General features: G+C 44.5%; 2 protein-coding genes across 6 annotated transcripts in view; one reads left to right on the top strand and one right to left on the bottom strand.

Annotated features, from left to right (window-relative positions):
* Positions 1 to 170: 170 nt before the first annotated feature.
* LOC139348453 (amyloid-beta A4 precursor protein-binding family A member 1-like) lies at positions 171 to 16,749 on the bottom strand. Its single transcript, XM_070988590.1, has 13 exons — positions 16,414 to 16,749; positions 10,122 to 12,114; positions 9,064 to 9,444; positions 8,589 to 8,628; positions 8,319 to 8,464; positions 4,427 to 4,459; positions 4,058 to 4,144; positions 3,702 to 3,902; positions 2,615 to 2,794; positions 1,876 to 2,088; positions 1,524 to 1,643; positions 1,199 to 1,339; positions 171 to 686 (listed from the first exon to the last, which is right to left on the bottom strand). The coding sequence occupies exons 2-13, from the start codon at positions 12,036 to 12,038 to the stop codon at positions 615 to 617; spliced, it is 3,531 nt and encodes a 1,176-aa protein (XP_070844691.1). The 5' UTR covers positions 12,039 to 12,114; positions 16,414 to 16,749; the 3' UTR covers positions 171 to 614.
* The window catches only part of LOC139348455 (MAM domain-containing protein 2-like), a 19,071-nt gene continuing 11,861 nt past the window's right edge, over positions 16,680 to 23,889 (top strand). For 2 of the 5 annotated variants that reach the window (XR_011603406.1, XM_070988592.1), the window contains exons 1-2: positions 20,963 to 21,249; positions 21,366 to 21,476. Coding sequence is in view for 3 of the 5 variants with exons in the window: in XM_070988592.1 (XP_070844693.1) it covers positions 21,219 to 21,249; positions 21,366 to 21,476 (142 nt within the window). In the remaining 2 variants the exon portion in view is untranslated. Of the gene's footprint in view, positions 16,760 to 16,814; positions 16,914 to 20,962; positions 21,250 to 21,365; positions 21,477 to 23,051; positions 23,325 to 23,889 lie in introns of those variants that run through there. The other 3 variants (XM_070988596.1, XM_070988595.1, XM_070988597.1) reach the window with 3 other exon arrangements.

Below are 23,889 nucleotides of genomic sequence, written 5' to 3'. Positions count from 1 at the left end.
TTTTACATTGCGTCTTCTTGGAAATTGGAATTTCCCCTCGTGGGACGAATAAAGGCATACTGAATATTGAATTGGAAGTTTCAAGTTCCACTTTTCCTCTTGGGGCAGCAGCACCTGTCACTCATGTGAGACACACCTCATTTTAACAAGAAGAACAATCCACACTGGCAGCTTTTCTTTAGAGTTTATTCAGCAGAATTGTACATGCATTCCCCTTTCACTTGACCACTTCACTTTCAAAGCTCCTTATCATCTGAGTCGCCCTGACTAATTATAGGTCCAACATGATTAGAGTACATTCAGATATTACAGCTATTTTAACCAAAGGTAATATTTACTCTGTTTGCCACCTAAATATGCACAATAAAACCCACAAGTTCTCTTTGGTCAAACAGAACACGTCACAAACACTCGGCCTAGTGAGATAATCTGTCCTCTGCTGTCATACTGTAGATGTACATGTTGACATGACAGTGCACTGTACAGATTAAGGCAAGTCAAGTGATATCAAACAGGATGCAGAGAGAAGAAAGCGGTTTAAAACAACTGAAAGATGGATGGACAGGAGTGAGGAGAGAGTGAGAGACGTGGGGGAAAGGGCGAGAAGTGTGTGTTCAGATGTAGACGGGCTGCTCCTGCGCTGTCAGCAGACGGTACATGGCTGCAGGCATCGTCTTCATGTGGATCTGGAGCAGAAACAAACCCAGTGACGAGAATTTAACACAGTTTTTTCCAGTGGTGCAGCTCAAAATGTAACATCTGTTTTGAATGGGGAGCTAGAGGAAAGGTCACAGGGTCATGACAACAAAAAGGGAGCAGGAGTGTGACCTGAAAATCAAGGTGTGAAATAATCAGGGCTCCTCCTCCGGGGAGCGTGAATGTCTATGAGGAATTTCAGAAATGTTTAGGCTGAGCCCATGAACCAGAAAGTTGGTCCAGGGTCCAAACTCACTCACTGTTCTGGATCAGATACAGTCAGTTTCAATCACAATCTCTATTAAACTTTGGGCAATGAAACTTAAGACTTCCTGCAGATATTTCAAACTAAAAGCTCAACAGGAAAGGGAGGAATTACGTCCTTTGAGCTGCTGTAGTGCCTTTAATGTGAAACATCTGTGCAGGAAGTGTTGAGTTTCATGTAGTAACAAAGGTTTTTAGTATTCTAACTTCAGAGAGAGACACTGAGAGCTGCTCCCACCTCTCCCATGGCATTAGACAGAATCTGAACGATCTTCTCGTGAGGCGTCGCCACGACACTCTGGCTGTTGATCTCGATGATGCGGTGACCAACGCGGACGCCCCCTCGCTCAGCGATGCCTCCCCTCATCAGGCTGCAGATCTGCACGCACACAGTTGAAAACACAACTCAGAGGTTTGTATTTAATCTAGCAGAGACAGTAACTCTGAGGCTAACCACATAGCTACTCTTAGCATGATCTTAATTATCACTGATCCAGATGTGTTACTGAGAGACAGACAGCAGGACGACAATTCAGCCACTTCTTCTGCGTGTGTGTACTCACGATGCCGTTCTGGACGCTGAAGCCCAGCTGGTATCTGAGGTCCGGCCTGCGGATGAGCACCATGGTGACAGGAGGACACCTGACGATGTTCATCTTGATCCTCGACTGAGACTTGAGACCCTGAGGGAACACGGAGTCTAGTCAGCAAACATACATTATCTATAAAACACAGGAGATTCGTGATGAAGTGTGCATCATAGATGGTACATTTGACCATTATTAAACATGTAAAATAGAAAAATTAAGCAAGAGAATAAGAGACTAACACCCTACTAAGAACTACTTTAAAGGATATTCTTTAAACAGTAATGAAGAACAGAAAAGAGGAAGTGAACCGAGAGCAGCAGCTCACCTTGATGATGCTCTGGCAGGTGCTGAGCGGTAAACCCACCAGACTCGTCCCGTTTATGGTCATGATCTGGTCTCCGATGTTGAGTCGGCCGGACTTCTCAGCCGGCCCAGCGTGCATCATGCTGGCGATGATGACGGTGGGGAGGATGGACCCCCAGCCCGACTCTACTATGACCACACCCAGGATCTCTCCTTTCTGCTTCTCGATGTAAACCTGCAAGGAGACACGTCCAGCTTTATTCGTGCAGCCTCTCAAAGACGGCTGAGCTCCACGTCTTTGTCTTTGAACCTGCAATACTGCAGTCGTCCCATCAGCATGAACTTTGAGAGTCTCCCGGGCGACTGCACGAGTCTGAATGATGCGAGATGACAGCAGGCGTTCAGAGCAGCGGGAGGAGGGTCTGAGGTCAGACCAGGATGAGCATCTCAAATTCACCTTCATACTTTTTGTTTTTTAACTGCATGACATTTTTCAGTCACTGTCACACAGCTGTGACTCCAGAAGCAGCTGCTCGCTTGAACCACCGGAAGGAAAGCAGAAGAATAATACACTGGCTCAACTGTGTCCAAACATTCATGATCAAATGAGCTGAAGCTGTGATGCTCGAGAAAAGTTGCAAAAATCATGCAACACACAAAAACTCAATGGATAAAATCTTAGTCAAAAATCTACTCATTTTAAGGATGACAAGTAAATGGATAACTCCTGTGACTGTGCTGCCACCTGCTGGTTCACTTACGTCTCTGCAGTTCTCTGACTTGGAGAAGTGGATGAGGTCGTCGTTGTACATGTCCTGAGTGTTGAGCAGGTCGCTGTACTCCCTCTGGCTCAGGTCCTCGGGGTCGATGCCGTTGGCCCTGAGAAACTCCTGGTAGGCGACGCTGAAGGACTGACCGATAGACTGAGCGATAAGCTGGGCCTGAGAGAGAGAGAGAGAGAGAGAGAGAGAGAGAGAGAGAGAGAGAGAGAGAGAGAGAGAGAGAGAGAGACGGGGGGGCGGACAAGGGCTCATGATTGACAGTAACATTTATCTTCCCATGGGACAAACTGAGCACAGACCTCATGTTAAAAAGGCTTGTTTACATCCCACTATGACACACGCACACACGCACTGCACTACAATACTTGTGAGGACCCTTATCGACACGGAGCATTCCTTACTCACACTTTGCTTATCCTGACCTACACACACTCCGAACCATGTGTGATGGGTCCTAACATGGTGCAGCACACTCACACAGAGGCAGATCAGCTGAGTTTTTGAGGTTTACCTCGTAATGAATAAAACATTGGAAAGCTTTTTAACCCTCCAAACTTTGCACTTCTTTCTAGCAATGGTCACACAGATCTCAGCAATTAACTTTGTGCATTCTTTGTTATTATTACTGATAGGAATGATGGACAAACCTACAAAATAACAGCCAAGTTGTAATACACCAGAATGATCATTTACATTGCAGTTCCTCTAACGGGCTTCTGCTGCAGGTAGACTGAAACTAACTTTTAACTAACCAACAACAGCAGGGCTCACTGACAGCTTGTATCACCTCTCCTTCACTCTCTAACTCTAATCAATATCCAGGTGATTCCTTGTTATGGACCTCACTCAAACTCCCACCATCCCAGAAATGTCAGAACGTTGCTTTAAATAACAAAATAATAGTCACCTAATGTTGCTCATCCTAGCTCAGCTCACAAATTCAGATTTCCTAGTTTCAGTAACTGTCACGACGGTGACGAGCAGTAAACCCTCATACAAGCTCCAAAACAGGATGATTTATATGACAATAGATTCAAGAGTAACAGATTAACAATCAATAACTCACGTCCTCTGACTCGAAGACGTGGCAGATCATCCTGTAGAGCCGTCTATCATCGTGGTTCAGGGTGGTCTGCTCGGCTGTGTGGTCCAGGTTCTCCTGCGCGCTGCGGGACCGCACCATCTTCCCCCGGGCCATCAGCACCACCATGTTACCGATGTCGGCTATGTAGGAGATTGTCCTCAGCGGCAGGTCCATTAAAGACTCCTGGTGATCCAAACATGGCATGAGGCACTCTTAATTATTCGGTTCCCTGCGGGTCCCTGGTACTAACATGCTAATGTGCTAATGTGACATTATACATGCTATTTAAGGTATTTGTTGAGACTCTTAGCAAGGGATGCATATCATCCTTTTTGCACCTGAGTGTCTGCATTGAGGACTTTGATCCTCTGCGTGGACATGAACAGGTCGACCTCAGCAGTGGACGGAGCCTCCCCGTCGGGGCTCTGCACAACCGGAGAGACACGCAAGAAAAGTGAGCACTGGAGGCAACAGGTTGATGAACAGCAGCCAAGGAGAGCAGAGCGAGCGTCACAACTGTCAAAAGCCATCAAATCGAACAGCTACGAACGAGACTCTAATGAGAGCCAAGCGCCAATGTCTCACGCAATCTGCATGAGACATGGGTGAAGGAATTCAGAACAATCTGCGCTCATGGTTTCCTTGTCTGACATTAGCATTTGAGCTCACATTTCCATGAAATGTACACAATCACAACACAAACGTACCTTTTTCCTGTTCTTTGCCTGCTTCTGAGCAGCCTGCAGTGATCAGAAAACACAACAGAGGTTCAGAAATCAAGACAACAACACAGGAAAACAGCTTTTTGGACGGATCAACAAAAACCCAATCGCCTCATTCACTGTAGACTGTCTTCATTCCAAATGCCAAATTAAGATACAAAAGGACCTTAAAGGTGTAGGCTTTGTGTGTGTGTGTGTGTGTGTGTGTGTGTGTGTGTGTGTGTGTGTGTGGGAGGACAGTGATGTTGCTGTCTATCACATCTGACAACAGCAGGCTGCCAGAGGCCTTCACAGCAAACATTTATCAAAAGTTTCCTCTTCATCAGTGTGACACGATCAACCCCGAAGAAAGACAAGCGACCTCATGTGTTTGTAGCAGACGCCTCATCACGGCTCCGGGTTTGCGTGTCCAAATGTCCACTTGCCACAGTTTGCTCTCCAAACACACAGATTTACCATCCTGACCGGTCTGCTCATCTTCATTAGTGGAGGTGTGATTAAGGTAAAACTAATGGAGATGGCTGTATGTTTGGGTTCCATTGGACCATCTTGGGATCTGTGAAAATGTTGTTTTGCATACTATTTTTCTGACATTTTATAGCCTAAACAATTAGTCAGTTAATCAAAACAATAATCTACAGATCGATCAGTAATGAATATCATCACTAGCTGCCACTGACCTAATACGCTTTCTGCATGTTTCAACGATTCACTCTCAGCCAAAGACAGTTTCTTTAAGAAAGAGACGGCACTCTGAATCATTTTGAGGTTTGAATAGATAGAGTGGACTGTGTCTTTGTACTCTTTAAAAATACCAACAGAATGGGGAGTCTTTTTCCAAATAAATGACCTAACACGTGGCAGCGTGTTATTTCAGACGGGCAGTTAGCACCTAGCTCTGCAGTGTGATGACAGACAGCAGGCGGGTCATGAACGCAGGCTGCAAAACTCTCCAAGCCTTTTTCATCACGTCTAAAGAGTTAGCATAAACCAACAAATGAAAAATAAAGTGGACAGAAATCAATGCATATTGTCACTTTAGTTTACTAGCTGTTCATATTTACTCTGACTGTAAGTTGTAAGTCCTAATCTCGACGCCAGGAGACAACAAACAAATATGAAGGTGGGACTGTTTCATTTCAAATGCTAAAATGTTTTTTTTAAATACCAGGCTGTGTTGAAAATCAAACTTCTTTTCAAGGAGCATATTTAAATTCAAGCATATTCATAATCTTGAAAGCGTAACGCATGAAGTGCTACAACACGTCATTTTGCAGTTCCTGTGACTGACGCAGCAGCAGGTCCCGTTTGCCTCATGTTCCATCTAAAAATAATCTCACTTCTATAAATGGTGGTACTCAGGCCTGTGCTGAAGCTGACACATACTGCTAACTTGTACGTTACTGCAGTCAGAAAATGTTGTTTTGTAAACCGTGTTTTTGTTGAGGCCCTGTCTGACTCTCTCGCAGCCCACAGCGAACACGTCGCTGCTCGCCAGCCCCTCGGGCCACACGTCACATCATCACCACGAGCTCCGATCTGACTCCTGACCTGTGGTGGACGTCACCATATATCACTCTGTTAAGAGCCGTCGTGTCACCTCCAGCATTTCAGCTCGTTTTATAATCAACAGGCATCTCGTATGATAATCAGCATCCGTCTTTCTCTGTCGTCCCGGACCGTCCCGCCTGTGCAGCTCAGGCTGCTGAAGTCGGTCTCTTCCTCATAAAGGATGATTTTACACACAGGCTTTTATGTAATTACAGTTGTCCATTTCATTCTTGGTGTATTTTCCTTTATGTTGCTGTTTTAGGTTTGTGTTTTTGTCAGTCTGTGAGCTTAGAATGATCAACTTCCTCAGGGCTATTTCAACAACGATGGCCATTCAAAAACAACCTAAAACATTTAAAAAAAAAAAAATGTTTTCAGTACACTATATTACTGATAACTTCTTTATCTCTGTATTTTCTGAAGTAATTGAGTATGTGTGAGTTTTTAAACCCTTAAGCACCCTGTGGAGGAATGTTTTTGTTTTGTCTATGCTCTTATTTATGAAATATTTTTGTTTATCGCACCTTTACTATTATGTTTTTATCACTATCCAATTTTGTTATTATTTACAATTATGTTGTATTGCTTAAAAAATTCAAATTCTAAGATCATAAATGTGAGAAAATACAGATTCACTACAAGTACTGTAAAAACTGACATGCAATTAATCAATTAGATAAATTCTTCATCTGATAGAACGTAACAGCGCGCTCCTGAATCCAATCATCAGATGGGTACTGACCCCGATACTGACCTCATAAAGCGGATCAGGTTCCAGCCAGATGTGACTGATCCACAGTAAATACAGTTTTCTCTTCACAATGATGCATGAGGCTACTGTGGGTACTAAATCATCACTTCCTGCTTCAGAGACTTCACAATAAAAGCATCTTCCTGTGAAGCCTGAGGTACTGAAAATGACTTTCCCTGTCAGCTAATATTACCAAAAACGTCATATACATTACAACTGTGTGTGCTCCATCCATAGGACAAGATGAACATGGTCGCTTTGTAATGCAATTTCTCAAAGCTTCTAAACAGTACAGTTCAAATTTATGTGAGCCTGCACAGGATGTTGGTGTATGAACGCCTCCGCTAGTTATGAACTGCTGTGAAGTTCGAGCCTCATCTTAAAGGCCAGTATTACTCAGCACGGACATTTTTTAATTTGTGAAAAAAAAAAAAAAAAAAAGAGAGCTCTGCTATCAGATCAGTACTCTGCATCAGCACTACCTTCAGTCAGATAGGTGCATCCCTAAAAAAGAGACGCCAGCTCACTTAGTCTGTAAGACAGTGAGCCTCCACTCTGTCTTTTCCATTCTAAAAAATAAAATGATTCATGTACCCCCCTCATCATTCTACAGCCTAACTACAGTCTAACCTTCTCAGACCTTAAAGGACTGATGTCCTGGAACTGTCAGTCAACCGTCCAGAAAGCACGGACGGGTTCAACTCCCGTCCTCCTCCCACCTCTGACTTCACTCGCTCGTCTCTCTTAAATGGCAATGTCTTACCGCTCCTCTCTCACGCTCGCACAGTTCTGTGTTTGAAGGCCACGCTGTCACTGCGAGCCATCTTTCCCACTCATTCGCTGACACCACCTGACTCCAACTACATCCACACATTCAAATCTGTTTTTCAGCGCATCCAAAGTCATGACTGTTCTCGTGTGAACACAAAAACAACCCACATGAAATCATGAGAGACACACATTTCTATGTACTGCTGTGCTGAGTTTAATCACTGTCATCGAAGTGTTTTTCCTCTGCGTGTCTGACTTCATGCGCTGCGACTGGGGCAGAAAGCGGGGTTTACAGTCTCCAGGGCTTCGCAGCCTTGATCAAGAGTTTATGTAACATGCAGCGGAGCTGAGGAGAAAAAGCCAGTGTGACTGCGGATCAGGAGCAGTGATCTGTGGATGATGCATTGAGCAGAAACCCAGGGACTTTTCGCCCGCTGGCTGTGCTGCCTGCTGAGGGTTTCTAACTTTAAAAAGACCCACATATGAAGCGAACCTCAGTTACATCACTGATGACATGTCCAAATGTGTTAGAAAATGTATCTCCGTACGGAGGAGCTGTGGTTTTGATCTTTGAGTAAGATGTTTAGTTATAGCGTGTTAGCCTTTGAATTGGAGAAGTTTGTATTTAGAGGCAGAGGTTGTACCAATAAAATTAAGAATCAAACGTGGGCTATTTTCAAATGAGTTAAGTCTATCTTGTAGGGAATAATGAGTAACGAAAGGGTGATTTCAGGTGCAGTCACATACTGTCCTGTTCTTCCTCCACACTGCAGAATGAAATGAGGGAAGCTGTAGCTGACTCACCCGGACTCTGCTCATGGCCTCCTGGGCCTGCTGCATGCGGGCGCTCTTTGTGGGTGTCCTCTCTGACAACAGGTGGGTGCAGCCCAGGTAGGTCGCTGCAAAGATGATGCCATCAATAAGGTCTTCGGGGTCACACGGCCCCGGGACTGCACAAGCACGCATATACATTGCATGTTAGCACACAAACATGCTGCACATCTTTATGTCCACAGATGAAGAGAAAAGAGAGGGAGCAGAGAATGATATTGATTTCCATGTGAGTGCACTCACCGTCCACAAATGTTGGAAACTGAGGAAGAGATCTGCGAATCTGAGAAGGCAGAGAAAGGAAAAACTCACCACCACCATCCTTCTTATTTCTCTTCACACAGTGCAGGTCTCTCCTATCTCATTTAAATTCTGCGACACGTTTATTGCTGTCAGCCTTTCAGCTGCTTGCGGATAAACACCTTGTAAAAATATGCCTACCTCATCGCCTGAACGCCTTTGCAGGATTTATCATCCACGTTGCCATGGATTCAGCGAGGGACGCTGTGGTGCAACTTGAGCCCAGTTTTTTTTAAGCATGTATTTGTTTACATTTTGGAACATGAACAGCATTATAAGTACACTGAATTAGCTATTAAGTGTTCCTGTTTGTGTACCCACGGACGTGCAGGCGACCGTCACTGGATTATTCTGAAACTGGGGGGCATCTTTTTTCTTTATTTTCAGGATGTATGGATGCCTATCTGTGAACTCTCACCTCCTGAACAGACGGCTGCTGTGGAGGCGACAGCGGCTGAACTTGTGGTCGAGGCTGCTGAGCTGGAACCTGATGGTGATGTTGATGCTGAATCTGTTGTTGATGCTGATGCTGACGTTGCTGATGCTGATGCTGATTCGGTGGCGTGTGTGCGTACGGTTGCGGCTTTGTGTACGTCTGGGACGGCCTTGCGGCGTCCCTCTGCTGTGGGTGGTGGCCTTGGTGGTGATGGTTGTGTTGGGGCTGTTGTTGGTGATAATGTTGAGGATGAAGCGCTCTGGCTGACTCAACTCTCAGTGGACTAACTGGCTCCTGAGCTGGAACTGAGGCGTAGCGGGACGGCGAGTCAGACACTGACTGCGGGGATGAGTGAGGCGAAGACTGAGAGGGGAAACAGGGTGAAAGGACAGAAAGAAAAGTGAAATCAGCTGATTCCTTATTCTGGCAATACTTTATTCAGGATTTGGGCATTAATCCAGTAACACAAAATGAATTGAGAGCCAGGGATGTAAATCTTTAGCTTGCTTGCTTCCAGAGCAGATTCATCTCCTTCAACAATGTCCATCATCAACGTAAAGGTAGTAGTAAAGGTATAATTCATCATTTTTGCACCAAGAAATATCAAAAAGAACTCTGCATATAGCCCTGACACTGTCCTTTTCATATTTCTGTTCATGTTCACACAAGATGCATATTACTCCAATTACTCCAGCTGATCTGCAAAATAAATAACAGCACTGCATATTCCTCTCCCCATCTTTCTATTCCACCGACACAGTATATTAAGCAAAAAACAAATCAAAAACAGAACTTGCTACACTGCTCCCATTCCCACGTTTGCTATTAATTACTTCATGAATAGAAGTGCAACGTCTGGTGCAGAGGAATCAAAACTGTTCTGATCAGCCACTTTGAGCTTGAAGAACTGCCATTTTTTTATGTAACACATGAGAAATTTTAACGAGAGCAGATGGTAGTGTTGTGAGCAATTTGCAAGATAGATTTTTTCAGTAAGAAAACACAAACCGAGCATTAATGATGAGTGAAGTCGTACTTACGTGGCCAGCTGTAGTCGGCAGTGGGTAGACATCCTCTGTTGGGCTGACCTCCTGCCTCATCACCCAAATCGGCTCCACAGGCTTGTCAGGTGTGTATGGGGAACGTATCGTCTTCGTCTTCACCTCCTCAATCGCCTCCTTAATGTCTTTAATTGCCAGGCTGATGGCGTCTCCTGAGTCCCTCGTACCTTCCTCCCCTTGGGGACCCACCGTGTTCCCCTCTGCCTGGGCCTCACCTGAGCTGCTCTGCCCGGACAAGGGGCTCTTGGCCTGCGTTGCTGCTTGTTTGGGTGCCTGCCTGTGACTTCTGGGAACGGGACTTTGATCGGCGCTGTCCCCCTCACCGTCAGACTGTCCGTCGTAGTGGTGCAGCCGGCAGCCAACAGAGCGGTCCAGAGGGGAATGATGTGAACCGCGGTCTCTGCCCTTCCTTGGCGCATAATGAGAGCCCTTGGTGGGGGAGGATGGAACCCCTTTTTGTACATTCTCGTGTCTATGGCTAGTGAAGGGCTCTTGGCGGGACCCCTGCTGGGCCTCATTTGACTCAGTCCTCCAACCAGATTGCCTGCAAGGTTCTCTGTGTAACTCAGGGTAGGAGGTCTTAAGGGGCTCAGGAAAAGAGTTAGGATGGGATTTTGGCTCTGAGTACGAGTCATAAACATGCTTGGTGTATGACTTTTGGTGGGACTCTGAATAAAAGTCTGCATAGGTTTTTGGATAAGATTCAGAGCAGGAAGTGGAGTGAGAGAGCGAGCATGACTCAGAGCAATCCTCCTCATCATCATCCTCTTCTTCTTCTTCTTCTTCAGGTAGCATGTCACTATCAGGCAGAGGGCTAAAACTGGTTTCCTCACTGAAATGGTCCAGCTGGGGGAACGGTGGAACGTCAGGAGACGAAGGAGGAGTTGGTGACTGGAGGGGCGGCGGGCTGTGGAGAGGTCCGTCCATACTGAGCGAGGCGGCGCTCTCCGTGTCGGAGCAGAGATCAGTGATTTCACTTCCCTGAGCTGCAATGTCCTCCACTACATCATCCATCACTTCTTCTTGATCCTCCTCCACCCTCTCTGCACGTTCTTCTGCTTCGTCATCGACCATCATGTCGTCGTGGCTGCAGCTGGAGCGACCTGTGGTTGAATGGGGGTCTCCATCATTTTCCACCTGTTCTTGTTCTTGGTCCTTCTCCTTAATGACCTCCAGCTCCTCTTCACACTGCACTTTAAGCTCCTGGAGGTCCTCCTCGGCCTCAGCAGGAGCAGTGTGTAGGGGGTGAAGTTGCTTGTGATGGGTTGCAGGACCAGGTGAGAGGTGGGTGGGTGTAACAACAGCAACAGGAGTCTGGTGAGGAGATCCCCCGTCCTGCGATTGGTTTGTTACAGCATCATCTGATGAGGGCTGCTGTACCTGCATATCTGCTGGACCCTCTCTCTCATCTGCACCAGGTGAAGAGTCCTGCATCTCTCCGATTGGCTGCCTCTGTCTGTGGCCTCTGAGTCTGGGGTTAGGGTCACCATGACGGCGATAACGGGCGACAGCAGGGCGGGGCTGATGGACAGGACGAGGTTCATTGTCTTGATTCTCCCCAGCATCCGACCTAGAGGGAGTCACCGCCGGGACCAGACCAGGACTCTGAGCCTGGCTTTGGCCCTGTCCCTGTCCCTGTCCTGATGGGGGCCGACGGCGATGTCGAGGGGGTCCGCGACCTGTGGGAGGGTGGTGGTGGTGGTGATGAGGGTGATGATGGTGGTGATGATGATGGGGATTCGGTTCCCCATCCTGGTTGAGCATCTGACATGGCCTCCAGGATCGACGTACAGGAGGATCCCTGGGTGCGTTCCCATTGGGCTGCCTGCTCCTCGGAGGCGCCTTGTGCTCCTCGCCCGCTTCCCCAGATGCCTCTCCCTGATACTTGTGGCTCATGGCCGGGGTGTGATCCGACTTCAATTTTCAGAACATGCTCCTCTGGTCTCCAAGAAAACCCCGCTCATAACACAGCCTGGGAGAGACAGAGACAGGAGATGGACAGGAAATCACACACATAAGAAGTCCAAGGAAAGGTTTAAGTTTGCACGTAAAACAGAAGCCTTGTAAGGGCTGGATGCTGAACGTCTGTACTTTCACACTCAAATGACTCCATAGCAATCAGTGCTGAAAAGCAGCACTGAATGGTGGCTCAGCAGATATTTTCTTGAATTTGTTGTTTGTTTTATACCATTAAAAATGGAGTATCTTTGGGTTTTGGACCACTGGTCAGACAAAATGAGCAATTTTAAGTAGAGGTCGACCAATAGTGGATTTTAAAAGGCTGACGTAGTAACAATAGTTCGGAGCAGGAAACTGTAGATTAATCTAAGTCACAGTAATAAATACCTAATAAATTTATATATCTGCGATGTGCAACCCAGCTCATTTCAACCCAGACTGGTGGAGGGTGCTCAGCCATCAGCCACGATCAGATCCACGTTCCACCAACACCAAGAGTTTGTCAGATGTCCTACTGGCCAAAACAACGAGTCAGTCTACTAATATACTAATATAAAGATGTGACTTTAGGGTCTGGGATAGGGTCCTGGGATTAGGTCTGTCTTTTTAGGACAACAGTTTGCTTCAAGCAAAGTCAGAAATTCACTTGTAAGCTCCACTTATTCAGTTTTCACATGACAACTTCCACCATTGTCCCTATTTGAATGTCACTGTATAAATTAGGAAGGAAATTGTGTATGTTGAGAGGTTAAGAGGTTTCCTCCTCAGGGACAGGTGACGACTCTCAATTGCTTGTAGGTGTGAATTTAAGCACTGATGGTTGTCCATCCCTCTGTGTTGCTGTGATCAACTGGCGACCTGTGTCTTGCCCTGTGCTGGCCATTCCTGAGAACCTCAAGGATAAGTGGGAATAGCTAATGGATGGATGGATAGATCAGGGAGGCACTGGGTTGCAGCCAGGAGGAGCCTGTTGACAGCAGGTTTTTCAGCCCACCCTACTGAGTGCGGGCACGGAGATCAGGACTAAACACGTCAACTGGAGGCTACCCCGTGGTCCATGTTCAACCAACCTTCCACTAAACTTAGTGGAGTTACACACACACACACAAACAGGAAATATTACAGGGTGTTAAATTTCAGGCCGGGGACTCCGTCTCTATATTGCTAATAGCAAAAACCTAAATCCTCTGGGATTCATCTGAGTGTGCAGTGCATTTTAATCTGCACTACATTCATCCATCCACCAGCAGCTGGCAGATGGCAAAGGACAGGAAGAGAGAAAAGGAGGAGGAGGAGGAGGCAGGGCAGAAGGACAAGGAGGGCCATTGCTCTCGAATCAGATAAGACATGACAGAGAGAGATGAATAGGGCAGTGATCTGAATAATAAATGGCCTCTGTGAGAGAGAAGCCCAGTTTTGATATTTATTTAATATGACGAGGCTATCAGGGTATCCATCACTTATCTCTTATCGCAGACTTCATCGTGACTGAGGTCAACAAGCTGGGAAAGGACACAGAACATAATCCTACTAAATATTTCAGGAAAAATAAACTGCTTCCAAAAAAAGGTCAACAATGGCGAGAAATGTACAGTCTGATCTGAAGAAAGAAAAAGGCTAAAGTTGTTTATGAAGACCCACATTAAAGCTTAAAAGCATCATTATTGCTACTCCATATGTTCCACTGAAACACGGCTTTCATGAGTTATTTATCTGACCTTAATGATCAGAAGACTCCATAAATGTGGGATGTATGTCTGTGTGAGACTTCTACATTTTTCTCCTTGAGATTGCTTAACTCAGCTCTGTGCCTGACTGTGCTGAACAACTCAAGGTCTAAAATAGTCTTGACTGGAGTCCAAACCATCACTGTTGTTTTTCTATTAAGACTGTTACAAATGTCTGGCAAAATTGGAGAAATATGCAGGATTATTAATTTTGGAATATTACTTAAAGAAAAATTCTTGCATGGAAGTTGCTATACAAATAAAAATATAATAATGATCAACTCACTCCAAACTGTCAATTTGTGCAGCTCCTCTTGGATCAGATTGGATGAAAAGGCAACAGAAGGTTTACTGACGTGTTTGTCATCTTATATGTGCAGATATACAAATTCTAGACCGTTACAATCAGACACGTGGACAGAGAGAAGACACAGGGGACAAAGGTTAATGTTGATCCTGTAATCTGAGCACAAACCACAACTGCTGGGATGGGAACATGAAGGGACACAGCAGGAGCGATGGCGGACTCCCACAGAGAGTTTAGGACTAGATGGCAATGGTTGGGCAACTTGCTGTAGAGGGGGGGTCAGTCAGAGAGGAAGGTTTTGCCCGGGTCACAGATGGCCCTGGCAGCCCGGCAGTGAAACGAACAGGCCTGCAGAGCTGTGAGCCGAGCACTGCACTTCCATCTGTCAGGCTGCAGTGAAAGCCGCGGGGTGGGGGATTTACTAGCCCATTAACTCACTGATCTTATACTGACAGACAAGCACACACTGACAACAACACACGTGTACTATACGTACTTGCAAGGACCTTCACTAATTACATCGATTCACTGGCCTTAAACTCCCTCCACTTCATGGCTAAAATTAGGGCTTAAAGATAATGAAATGCATATATCACAATATTTAAATGAATTAAGGCAGCAACATGTCCCAGGTCTCTGGACAATTTCAATATTTTGTTAATATTTTGGGCTGACTAGACTATTGTTGATTCTAGAAGATGTTTGAGAAACAATTATCAGTTCTGTGTAAACAATGTTGCACAATAGTAGAAGCATTCACTGTTCATTTCACTCCCTCTAAACAATCAAAAAAAAACTCATAAAATGGTCACATTACTAAATATGGTGACCTGCTGAGTTTGATTTATTGCTTGTTTATCAAGGACTGTGTAAAATTACCAACAACTGCACCTGAGCTAGCTTCAAGCTGCGCCTCCTGCAGTCCAGGTAAACACAGGAGCCAAATGCAACACTGAGTTTCAAACAGATTCGAGAAAACAAAATGAATAATCATCCTGCTGAATCTTCCAGATTAAAAACGGATTTTGAAAGCGGGGTTTAAAAATGATTCATCTTAAGCAATAATTTCATTTTCAAAAATGTTACATGACGTTGATGGACTCAAACAGTGGGTGGAGCAGTGATAAGAAGGTGCAACATTAAAAGGTACACCCACGAAATTTACAGCCTAATGCTGTAGGTGGTGTTTAGCTTCATATCACAACATTATATTGTACTGACACATTAAATTTTGCCCCCAACTCAGGCCCTAATACTGCACTCTATTGAATTTAGCCTTTACTCTGTCCTAAAATCCAAAAGTGCTGTAACAACACTGATTGGTCGTTTAATCAATACGTCAACCAGCAGAAAATTAAAAAACAATTTTGATTTACGTAATTCAAGCAAAAATGGTACCCAGTCCTACCTTCTCAGTTCTGCGGATTTGGTGCCTTTTTTGAATTATGTAACAATAAACACCAGTAAACTGATCTTTGGGTTTTGAGCTGCTGGTCAAACAAAACAATTCTGACGTTTAAGATGAATGAATCATAGTGAAAACAATTAAAATAATAACTGTCCTCACTTTGGATGATTCTCCTCATCTTTCTATGCTTGAGAGCATGATCCATCCTCTCTCTCTCTCCCACTCACTTACTCACTCACTTATTCACTCTCTCACACACACACACACACACACACACACACACACACACACACACACACACACACACACACACACACACGTTCCATGTTAGGATGCATCAATAGTCGTGTTACTTACATTGTGTTTACATGGAGACTACGCCATTGCTCCAGGGGGATTAATCCATGAACAAGTGCCAAACTGGCAACTGCTTTTATTTTGAAGGCTTACTGGCTTCTTAAATCCCCTCCCATGGCCTTGAACGATTTTATTATGTTGAAAGGGCAAAAGCCTTCATTTTGGGATTGGTATTCATTATCAATTTGTGATCAGTCTTACACTCCATCTCTTTGAAACGCATTTCTAAAGATACAATTCATAAATGATTCTGATGTTATTCTGGATATGATGCAATTCAATCACGGGAATCACATACACATTGCATTTCAATGACTGAAACACATCACATGTTTTTTGTCCAAAAAAAAAAAAAAGAAAAAGTGCAGCAAAGTGTCACCTGTCTAAAAGCCTCCCTCCTCTCCTGATGGTCTCTAATAAACCTCCGCAGGTGTCGGATCCGCCATCAGCGAAAACGACTTGAACACAATTTCATCCCTTCTTCCTGCCCTGCACCGAACCTGCCTCACTTACCTGCATGTCAGAGGAGGACAAGGAGGAGAGGCCCAGGTCCGGCTGCCGCAGTACACATCGTCCCTGTTCCCCGTGCCTGCTCGTTTTGCTCGGCTTGGTTTGGCTCGGCTTGTCCCTCCAGACAACTTGCTCGGATTAAAGCGGAGCTCAGCCCCTCCTTCCGCACCGTGACATCAGAGCGGATTAGCGATGCACAAAGCGCCTTTACAAACACTGCTGATGCTGTGCCCACTCACACAAACAGTTCTTTTCGGCCACGAGTGTAGCCTCATCCCACCTACTCCATCAGCAGCAGCCTGCAGAGTGCTGCTGTAGCTCTGCCCGCCCACTGCAACACCGTTAGCTGGTATGTTTCCTGTGTCTGTCGGTGGCGTCGCTGTTATCTACCTGTGTGGATCGTTCTGGTCTTATAAAAACCTCCTGAGCAACTAAAACACCTGTAGCAGCTGGACAAATGGGATCCAGCCTTTCTTCTTGCCCAGCCATCGTTTTCAGTCTCTGTGAGCTAAGTTTGAATTCTTACCTGTCAGTTAGTTCACAGTTAGGTAGCTCTGATAACAGTTAAGCTAGCTATGAACTGCTCCAGATTAACTCATGTTAGCTAACATTAGACTTTTTTCTTCCCCCCAAAGACAAATGTTAACTAAACTTTAACAAAGCCCACGGGTCTTTTAATAACATGGTTTGGGTAAATTTCCAGCTTCCTCAAAGACCATAAAGTTGAGACAAAAAATATTCCACCTGCTGTTAAAAAAAATCATAAATGACAAGTGTCAGCGCCACAGTTACTGTATCACTCCTGCTAATCAAAGATGGCAGTCGGAAGTGACATTTCCTCGTTCTTTCCATGAAGAGAAAAGCCACCTATGACTTTTTAATAATTCACTATTGAATTTAGAAAATATATCAAGTCTCTTAAACTTATTAGTAATAAGAAATGTGTATATGTAATTAGCTTCAGGAATTATTGAAATATATTAAGGTCATTATGCCATATATTTTTTAGTTCTAAATAATATATTTTTTGACATTTTGATATCAGTGTCAAAATGCCAAAATGGATTTCTTGGCTCTATCACCTTTGTTCTGTTCCAATAAAGTGTGGGAGTGTATAACCAATGAATACACTGTTGTCCACACTGGAAATTGTAAAAAAAACGAAACAAAATAAAACCTGAAAGATGAATTTGCAGTATGAACCTGACAGCCTACTACGCATTACCTAACCTCGGGCAATCATCTTTGGTTGAACAAAAGAGTCATAACTTTGGAAAGAAAACTCTTTACTGTGCAGTCGGTGGAATATTTTTCCTTCAAGCTGGATAGTAGAACTACTATCTGTGATAGAAGACATAGCCCTCCATTTTCTTGAGTTGTCCAATAATTCATAATCTTGAACTGACACTTTGTGCAGGTTTAGTGTTACTTTAAGTTTCAATATTTTAGAATATGTCAAAAAGTTTTTTGCTGTGATCACACATGAAGATCAGATGGCCATGAAGATCAGATGATCTGACATTCAGATCATGAGGATAACTTCATTTTGATGAGATGCTCTTGAACCTATTAATGTTTTATCATAATCACCATGGATTCTTATGAGGTAATTAATTATGGTAATGAGTACAATAGTTACTGAATATGAATATATTAACATGTCTGCCTCTATCCAACACTTGCTTATAGCAGTTTTGATAAACTAAATATTCCAAATTAAAATGCAATGCAAAGATATGCACAAATGTTCTCTTTTTTTGTTTGTTTGTTTGTTTGTATAGGCTGACATGTATGATAGGAAGTGGTTGATATAGCACAATCTACAGACTGGAGTGTAAAGCAGGAGGAGTGTATTCATTGGACCCCTGGCACGATAATCCAGCCATGTTATGGTGTCACTTAAGGCCTGGTACTGCAGATCAACAGGACCTGTATCTGCACATTATTTAGCCCCTGTAACGTATTCTCACTTAAGTCATGTGAGCCCTTCTGCCGGAACAGCCGTTACCGTGACAACAATATGTGACGAAGGATGGTGATGGTGTAGAGTAGTAACCATGGCATCCAATCTGTTATTGCCATCTTTGTAGCCACACATCCCTGATCTCACACAAACAGCCTGTACAATTGTCTAAAATACATGCTGTGAACCTTTGGGTGAAATATGGAGGTGTGTGTGACACATTTTAAGCTCTGAGCTAATCAGAATGTCCTCAAAATACAGAGGACAGCATGCAAAAAGAGGACATCAGCGTGGATGTGAGGTAACGTTATCACTCTGCTGCTGGCATTAACTCGTGTCACGCAGCCTATATTTCATGCTAGTCCAATGCGATGCTGTTCTATTTCCAGAGAGGACATCAATAATTTGTGGCCTAGTCTGCATACATGGATGAAGGAAGGCCTATACTGTAGCCTATGTGTTCTGTCATTAGCTGTATGGCATGCAGTGCGCTCAGACTGAACCCATTACTGGAATTAATGCACATTAATGTTTCATCGTGGCCTGTTATCTCCTATCAAACAGGAAACTCATGGCCTCCATTCGGTTCTGATATGTTCATGAGACAGACTCTATGTCTTACCCGCCAACCTGTGTTTTTAGCCAGTCTGCAGATGGCGTTCTTCGGCAGGATGGTGTTAATAACCAAGTAATACTTATTTACCTTTATTTATGTAGGGAAGTTTGACTGAGAGCAATGCTTTATGTGAAACAATGTGAATATAAAGCAGTCATCAGGATGAAATAACATTTCATTATATTGAGCTGAGTTTTACAAATTCATGTGTGTACATATGGTGGTATATATTTTGATTGTATTTATTGACAGAGTTATTTATTTCATAGAGCATTTATTTATTTAATATGGAACACGTTGGGTCGGCATAGTAAATGACTTACAAGTGATAATGACTGATAAACTGTTACTAATGCTCCCAGCAGATGGAGTAAAAGCGCAATATCTAAGACAGGTTTGTCCTGCAACAGATTTCTGTCTATGTTTGCCTTCACGGAGAAAAATCAGTTGGAAATAGGACAAATAAAACTTGTTGAAAGATCTGTTTCACCCCTGAGAGCAGAGCAGGTTCAGGTTACAGCTTGAAATAAAGCTTTGTGTGAAGAGCAAACATTTTCATATGATAAACTGAGCAATAATAGCTATTCTCTGTTGCTTGTTCAGAGGTCAGAGTGTTCAGAGAGGTGGTGGTCTGGGACCTTTTCAGAAGAAGGGAGGAGAGCCACAGGGGATGCGACCTGCTGAGCCCTCTGGCAGCGAATCACATACTGTTTAAAACACGTCATGACTGTTTCATCATGCAAACAATAACGTCTGCGTGCACTGCACATGACACATTCTGGCACCCTTCAGTCACGTGTCGGAGCTCTATCGTGTTGTCCACACAGACACAGACAACCAGGAAATCAAACAGATGAATGGTGGAAATTTAAAGCATCAAAAATCAGCTGGAGATGGTTCAGGTCCTCAGTGCTCCCTGAAGAAAGAACACGTATGGCTGCAGTCGGCCTCTCTGGAGATAATCAGGGGAGAAGTGACCTCCCCATCTGGTCTGAGAGTGCTCAGGGCACCTCATTAAAACACTGATAACCAAAGGCAGAGGTCTGACCATGTACAAGACAACAGCAGAGAGGGAGAAAAAGGCAGAGGGAGGGGAAAGTTTGTCTGACAGATGGATCACAAATGTGTGTGAGAGTGCCACTTCGAAAAAAATTATAACAAAGTCTAGTCTTCCATATCTAGCATGCTACATTCTTTCCTTCTCTACCTCTTAAATTCAGTCTCTTATGCAAGAACGCTGAAGTGTGCAGTGTGCAGTGCTCATCAAAAAGGCACATTTTTTCCACTTTTTCCCCCTCACACTAAGCGAGCCAGTCCCGTTCCCAAATCCGAGTGCCATTTTTTTTAAATCATTAGTCTTTGAGGATCCTGTCCTTGTCATGGCCACACTCAGATTCCCACACAGGCCATTTGCATTCAAATGACACTGGTGGAAACTGCTGGGGAATGCCTGCAGACTTCTTCTAGGTGCATATGCAGGATTGAGGCAGACTTGCCTGATGTTCATATTCACAAATACAGATTGCCTAAAAGCTGTTTGAGGCTGAAGCCAGGGCAAATTATTTAGATGGTTGCAAAATGCTTTGACTCTCTGCAGGTTTGTAAAACACAGTTTAGATCATTTGTGTATTCAGGCCTCTCCTTAAACTGTGAAGCAGCCTAATGTCAACCTGAAAGTTCAGGGTTCGGTTCCCAGACGAGCAGGATAAATCCGGACAGGGAGGTGAATGAATGGCATTGACCTTCTGTCACTGCCATCACTGAGGTGCCCTTGCAATCCTCTGCTCTGTTTATCTTTACTCACTTTCTTCCATAACCACTCTCTAATCTCACTTTTTTCTCACTTCCTTTTCTCCCCAGCCATCCCTCCTCTCCTGTTCCTCTCCCTCACTGGCCTCCCACCAGCTCATCACTCACCTTTCTCCTCCTCCTTCTCTCCCTCTCAGAACTCTCTCCTCCTCCTCCTCCTCCTCCTCCTCCTCCTCCTCCTCCTCCTCCCCCCTGTTCTGTTGTCCAGACACACATGCTTCCCGGCGGAGAGTCTGCAGTGTGCTGCCAGTCTGTGAGCTGGAGAGACACTCAGACGACACACACAAGAGAAACCTTCACAAACCAAACTTTGATCACAACTTTTTGCATTTTTTCCGACAGTGGATGCAAATATAAGACCTACTTTGGCTTTTCTTACTTCCTCTGAGGGTTGATTTATTTCCACAGAAAGCTGCTGCGATGCTTCCACTCTACCTCTTGACTTTTGCTGGTGAGTACCAGTGCCAGCGTTGGTGCATGAGGGCATGTGTCGGTTAATGCCAGTTGCTGTGATTCATTCTTACCATTGCCTCTGGCTTCTCTATTTTTCTCTGTGTGTGCTCATAGCCACCATCCAGGCTCGCAACCAGCTGTTGCCAGGCTCCTGCAACTTTGAATCCAACACCTGCGGATACACGTCAGACCCAGACTTTATGAGCTGGACCCTGCAAAAAGATGGTACTGGGTAGACTTTAACAGATGTCTTGTAATTTTGAAAACATTTTACCTGAGAGTCTTGTAGACTTTATCGCCTCTTTTAGTAATAGTTACAGGTTTAACTGTGATGTTGCAGTTGTTTTGATGCTGCCACCAAAGCTGACTGGTGAAAAGAAATTCATCTGGTCTGCATTGATTCCAGCATCTCCAAACATCTGGAGTGAGTGAAGTAACAGATTTAGGCATTCTTGCTGGATTGGTAGTGCAGCTGATGCAGTGTGCTGTGCACACCCATGTCTAACTTATATCAGTCTCTATTTATGGAACGTGATCAAAGCTGGCAGATTAATGCAGATCAGATCGTTTAATTGCTGGGATGACTTCGGTGTAGAGATAACATAGCTGTTGCTAACTTCTCTGAACGTCTCATTTTCTGTATCTGTACTGAGTTTTAATACAAATGATGATGTTTTTTGTGGAGAGTCCATGCACAAAATGTTGAGGGTGTGGCTGGAGATACATGTGAAGACATGTCTCATGTTGCACCTCGCAGCAAGATCCTGTCACACTAATTGTGACATAAAGTGGGGCCTGCTTTAAGAGGTGGAGGTCATGTTGATTTTTGATCCTATCTAAACAAGACCTTTCCCTGAATGACACTATTTTCACCTAACACACCTAATTCTGGCAGGCCGGCTCCGACAGTCTTTTGATGAATGTTGACCAGTACTTGCAAAAAGTTCAGAAGTAGTGGTCTGATTCTACGTGCAAACACTGGCACAAGGCTACTAACTGAACAGATTTTAAGCATAAACTGTCGAACATTCACATCTCCAAATCCGAAGCACCCATCAGGCAACCATATTTGGGCAAGAGCCAGAATACAGTTGGTTTTCCTGCCAGAACATATCCAAGAGTGCTGACTTACATTATATGTAAACTAATACCAATAACTTTAACCTTGTACCTAGTGGTGTAGTGGTAACTAAAGCTTAGCATGAATATGTCTTCCTCTTTGAAGAAACATTTTAACATTTTGGGAAATACGCTTATTTGCTTTCTATCCTAGATTGAGAAGAGAAGACTGGTCATATGCCAAGTCAGGAGGAGATTAACCCATTTTAGCACAGAGGCCGGAAGCAAGGGGATACAGCTAGCACGACCCTCCAAAGTTCAAAAACAGGAATGTAAAAAGTTAGTGGTTTTAGGGGGAGCTGCGTGCTGGAACTTTTACCTGTCAAACAGCAGCTGAGTGCAGTGACTTTGCAGAGACTTGTAAAAGTGAGCTTGCTGACAGAAATTGCAGAAACACAGCAGTGAAGTTCTGAGCAGATGGATAAACTGTTGTTTATCTAGAAATTAATCCAGCATGTTATTCTCCCTAAAACAACATAGTGTATTAATTAGTGAGCTTTGGGGGTGATGCTAGGTGTATTTTTGAACTTTGGGCAGAGCCAGGCTAGCTGTTTCCCCCTGCTGATAGTCAGTGAGGCTAACAACACCCTGACTCCATAACGCATAGACACTGTGATACCCAGCTGAGGGAACAGGTTATCAATGAATTTATCACTATTTTTCTAAAGAGCCTCTCTCTCAGCTACACCCATCTGATCGGTGAGGCAGACTTCCTCTTAGCATGCCAGTGCCCCGCTGCTCCAGTAACTCCTGTATCTGCAGCCAGACCCTGATGGAAAAACTCCTTATTAAGACTCTTTTTTTCCACCATGGTCTTTGCTCATAGATGCTTGTTTGAAAATTGCTCTGCTGCTGCAGCCTGTCTCACTGTTGATCATCCCTCCGGGATACGTCAGCTACTTTCTCTTTTCCTGTTTCCATCCCCGTTGCTAATGCCGACGGCTTGTTGAAAAGGTCAGTGTAGTCGGTGCATTAACGGCGTGCTCAGTTGTCGCTCGCTTGCTCTGATCTCTCAGCCCTCCTCAGCCTGTCTTTGGTCTGTGCAGCGCGGCCGAGGCTGCAAGAGAAGTGAAGTCATGTCAAATATATAAAGCGCTTTTTATGTGCTGTCTTCTTTTCTGCATCCAAAGAAGAAAATGAGTGATTAAACCGAGACAGCACGTCAGTTTGACTGTGTGCCAAGATTAGGACTGATTCAGGGTGTAAATACAAACATTTGCAAACAATTGAGCTTTATTGGCAAAAAAAAAGAAAAGAAAGAAAAACAGTTTCAGTTGACCGAACTGAAGCTCAGCCCTGGTGTGAGAGTGTGTGTGAGAGTGTGTGTGTGTATTGGATGCACGTGTGTTGGTCAGGATATAGGAGCCCCGGGGCAGCGAGGCATTCCGCAGGGACAAATAATAAATGACAGGCGAGTGATGAGAGCTCAGAGGCCCCTGGAGCAGAAAAAAAGCTAAGCTGAGCTGGATTTTACGTTGCACCAAGTCAAAAGGTCTTGATTTTACAGCCATTGTTTCTT

This window comes from Chaetodon trifascialis, chromosome 20 (genome assembly GCF_039877785.1).
Source record: "Chaetodon trifascialis isolate fChaTrf1 chromosome 20, fChaTrf1.hap1, whole genome shotgun sequence".
Classification (NCBI taxonomy): Eukaryota; Metazoa; Chordata; class Actinopteri; order Chaetodontiformes; family Chaetodontidae; genus Chaetodon; species Chaetodon trifascialis.
Note: the sequence above shows the minus strand (reverse complement) of the source record. Positions and strands in the feature narration are given on the sequence as shown.

Coding starts and splice junctions, on each gene's coding strand:
- LOC139348453 (XM_070988590.1), bottom strand. CDS start 12,038: ATGAGCCACAAGTATCAGGGAGAGGCATCTGGGGAAGCGGGCGAGGAG. Junction 8,629..9,063: donor AGCAGCCGTCTGTTCAGGAG/GTGAGAGTTCAC, acceptor CTGCCTTCTCAG/ATTCGCAGATCTCTTCCTCA. Junction 4,145..4,426: donor AGGCAAAGAACAGGAAAAAG/GTACGTTTGTGT, acceptor CCGGTTGTGCAG/AGCCCCGACGGGGAGGCTCC.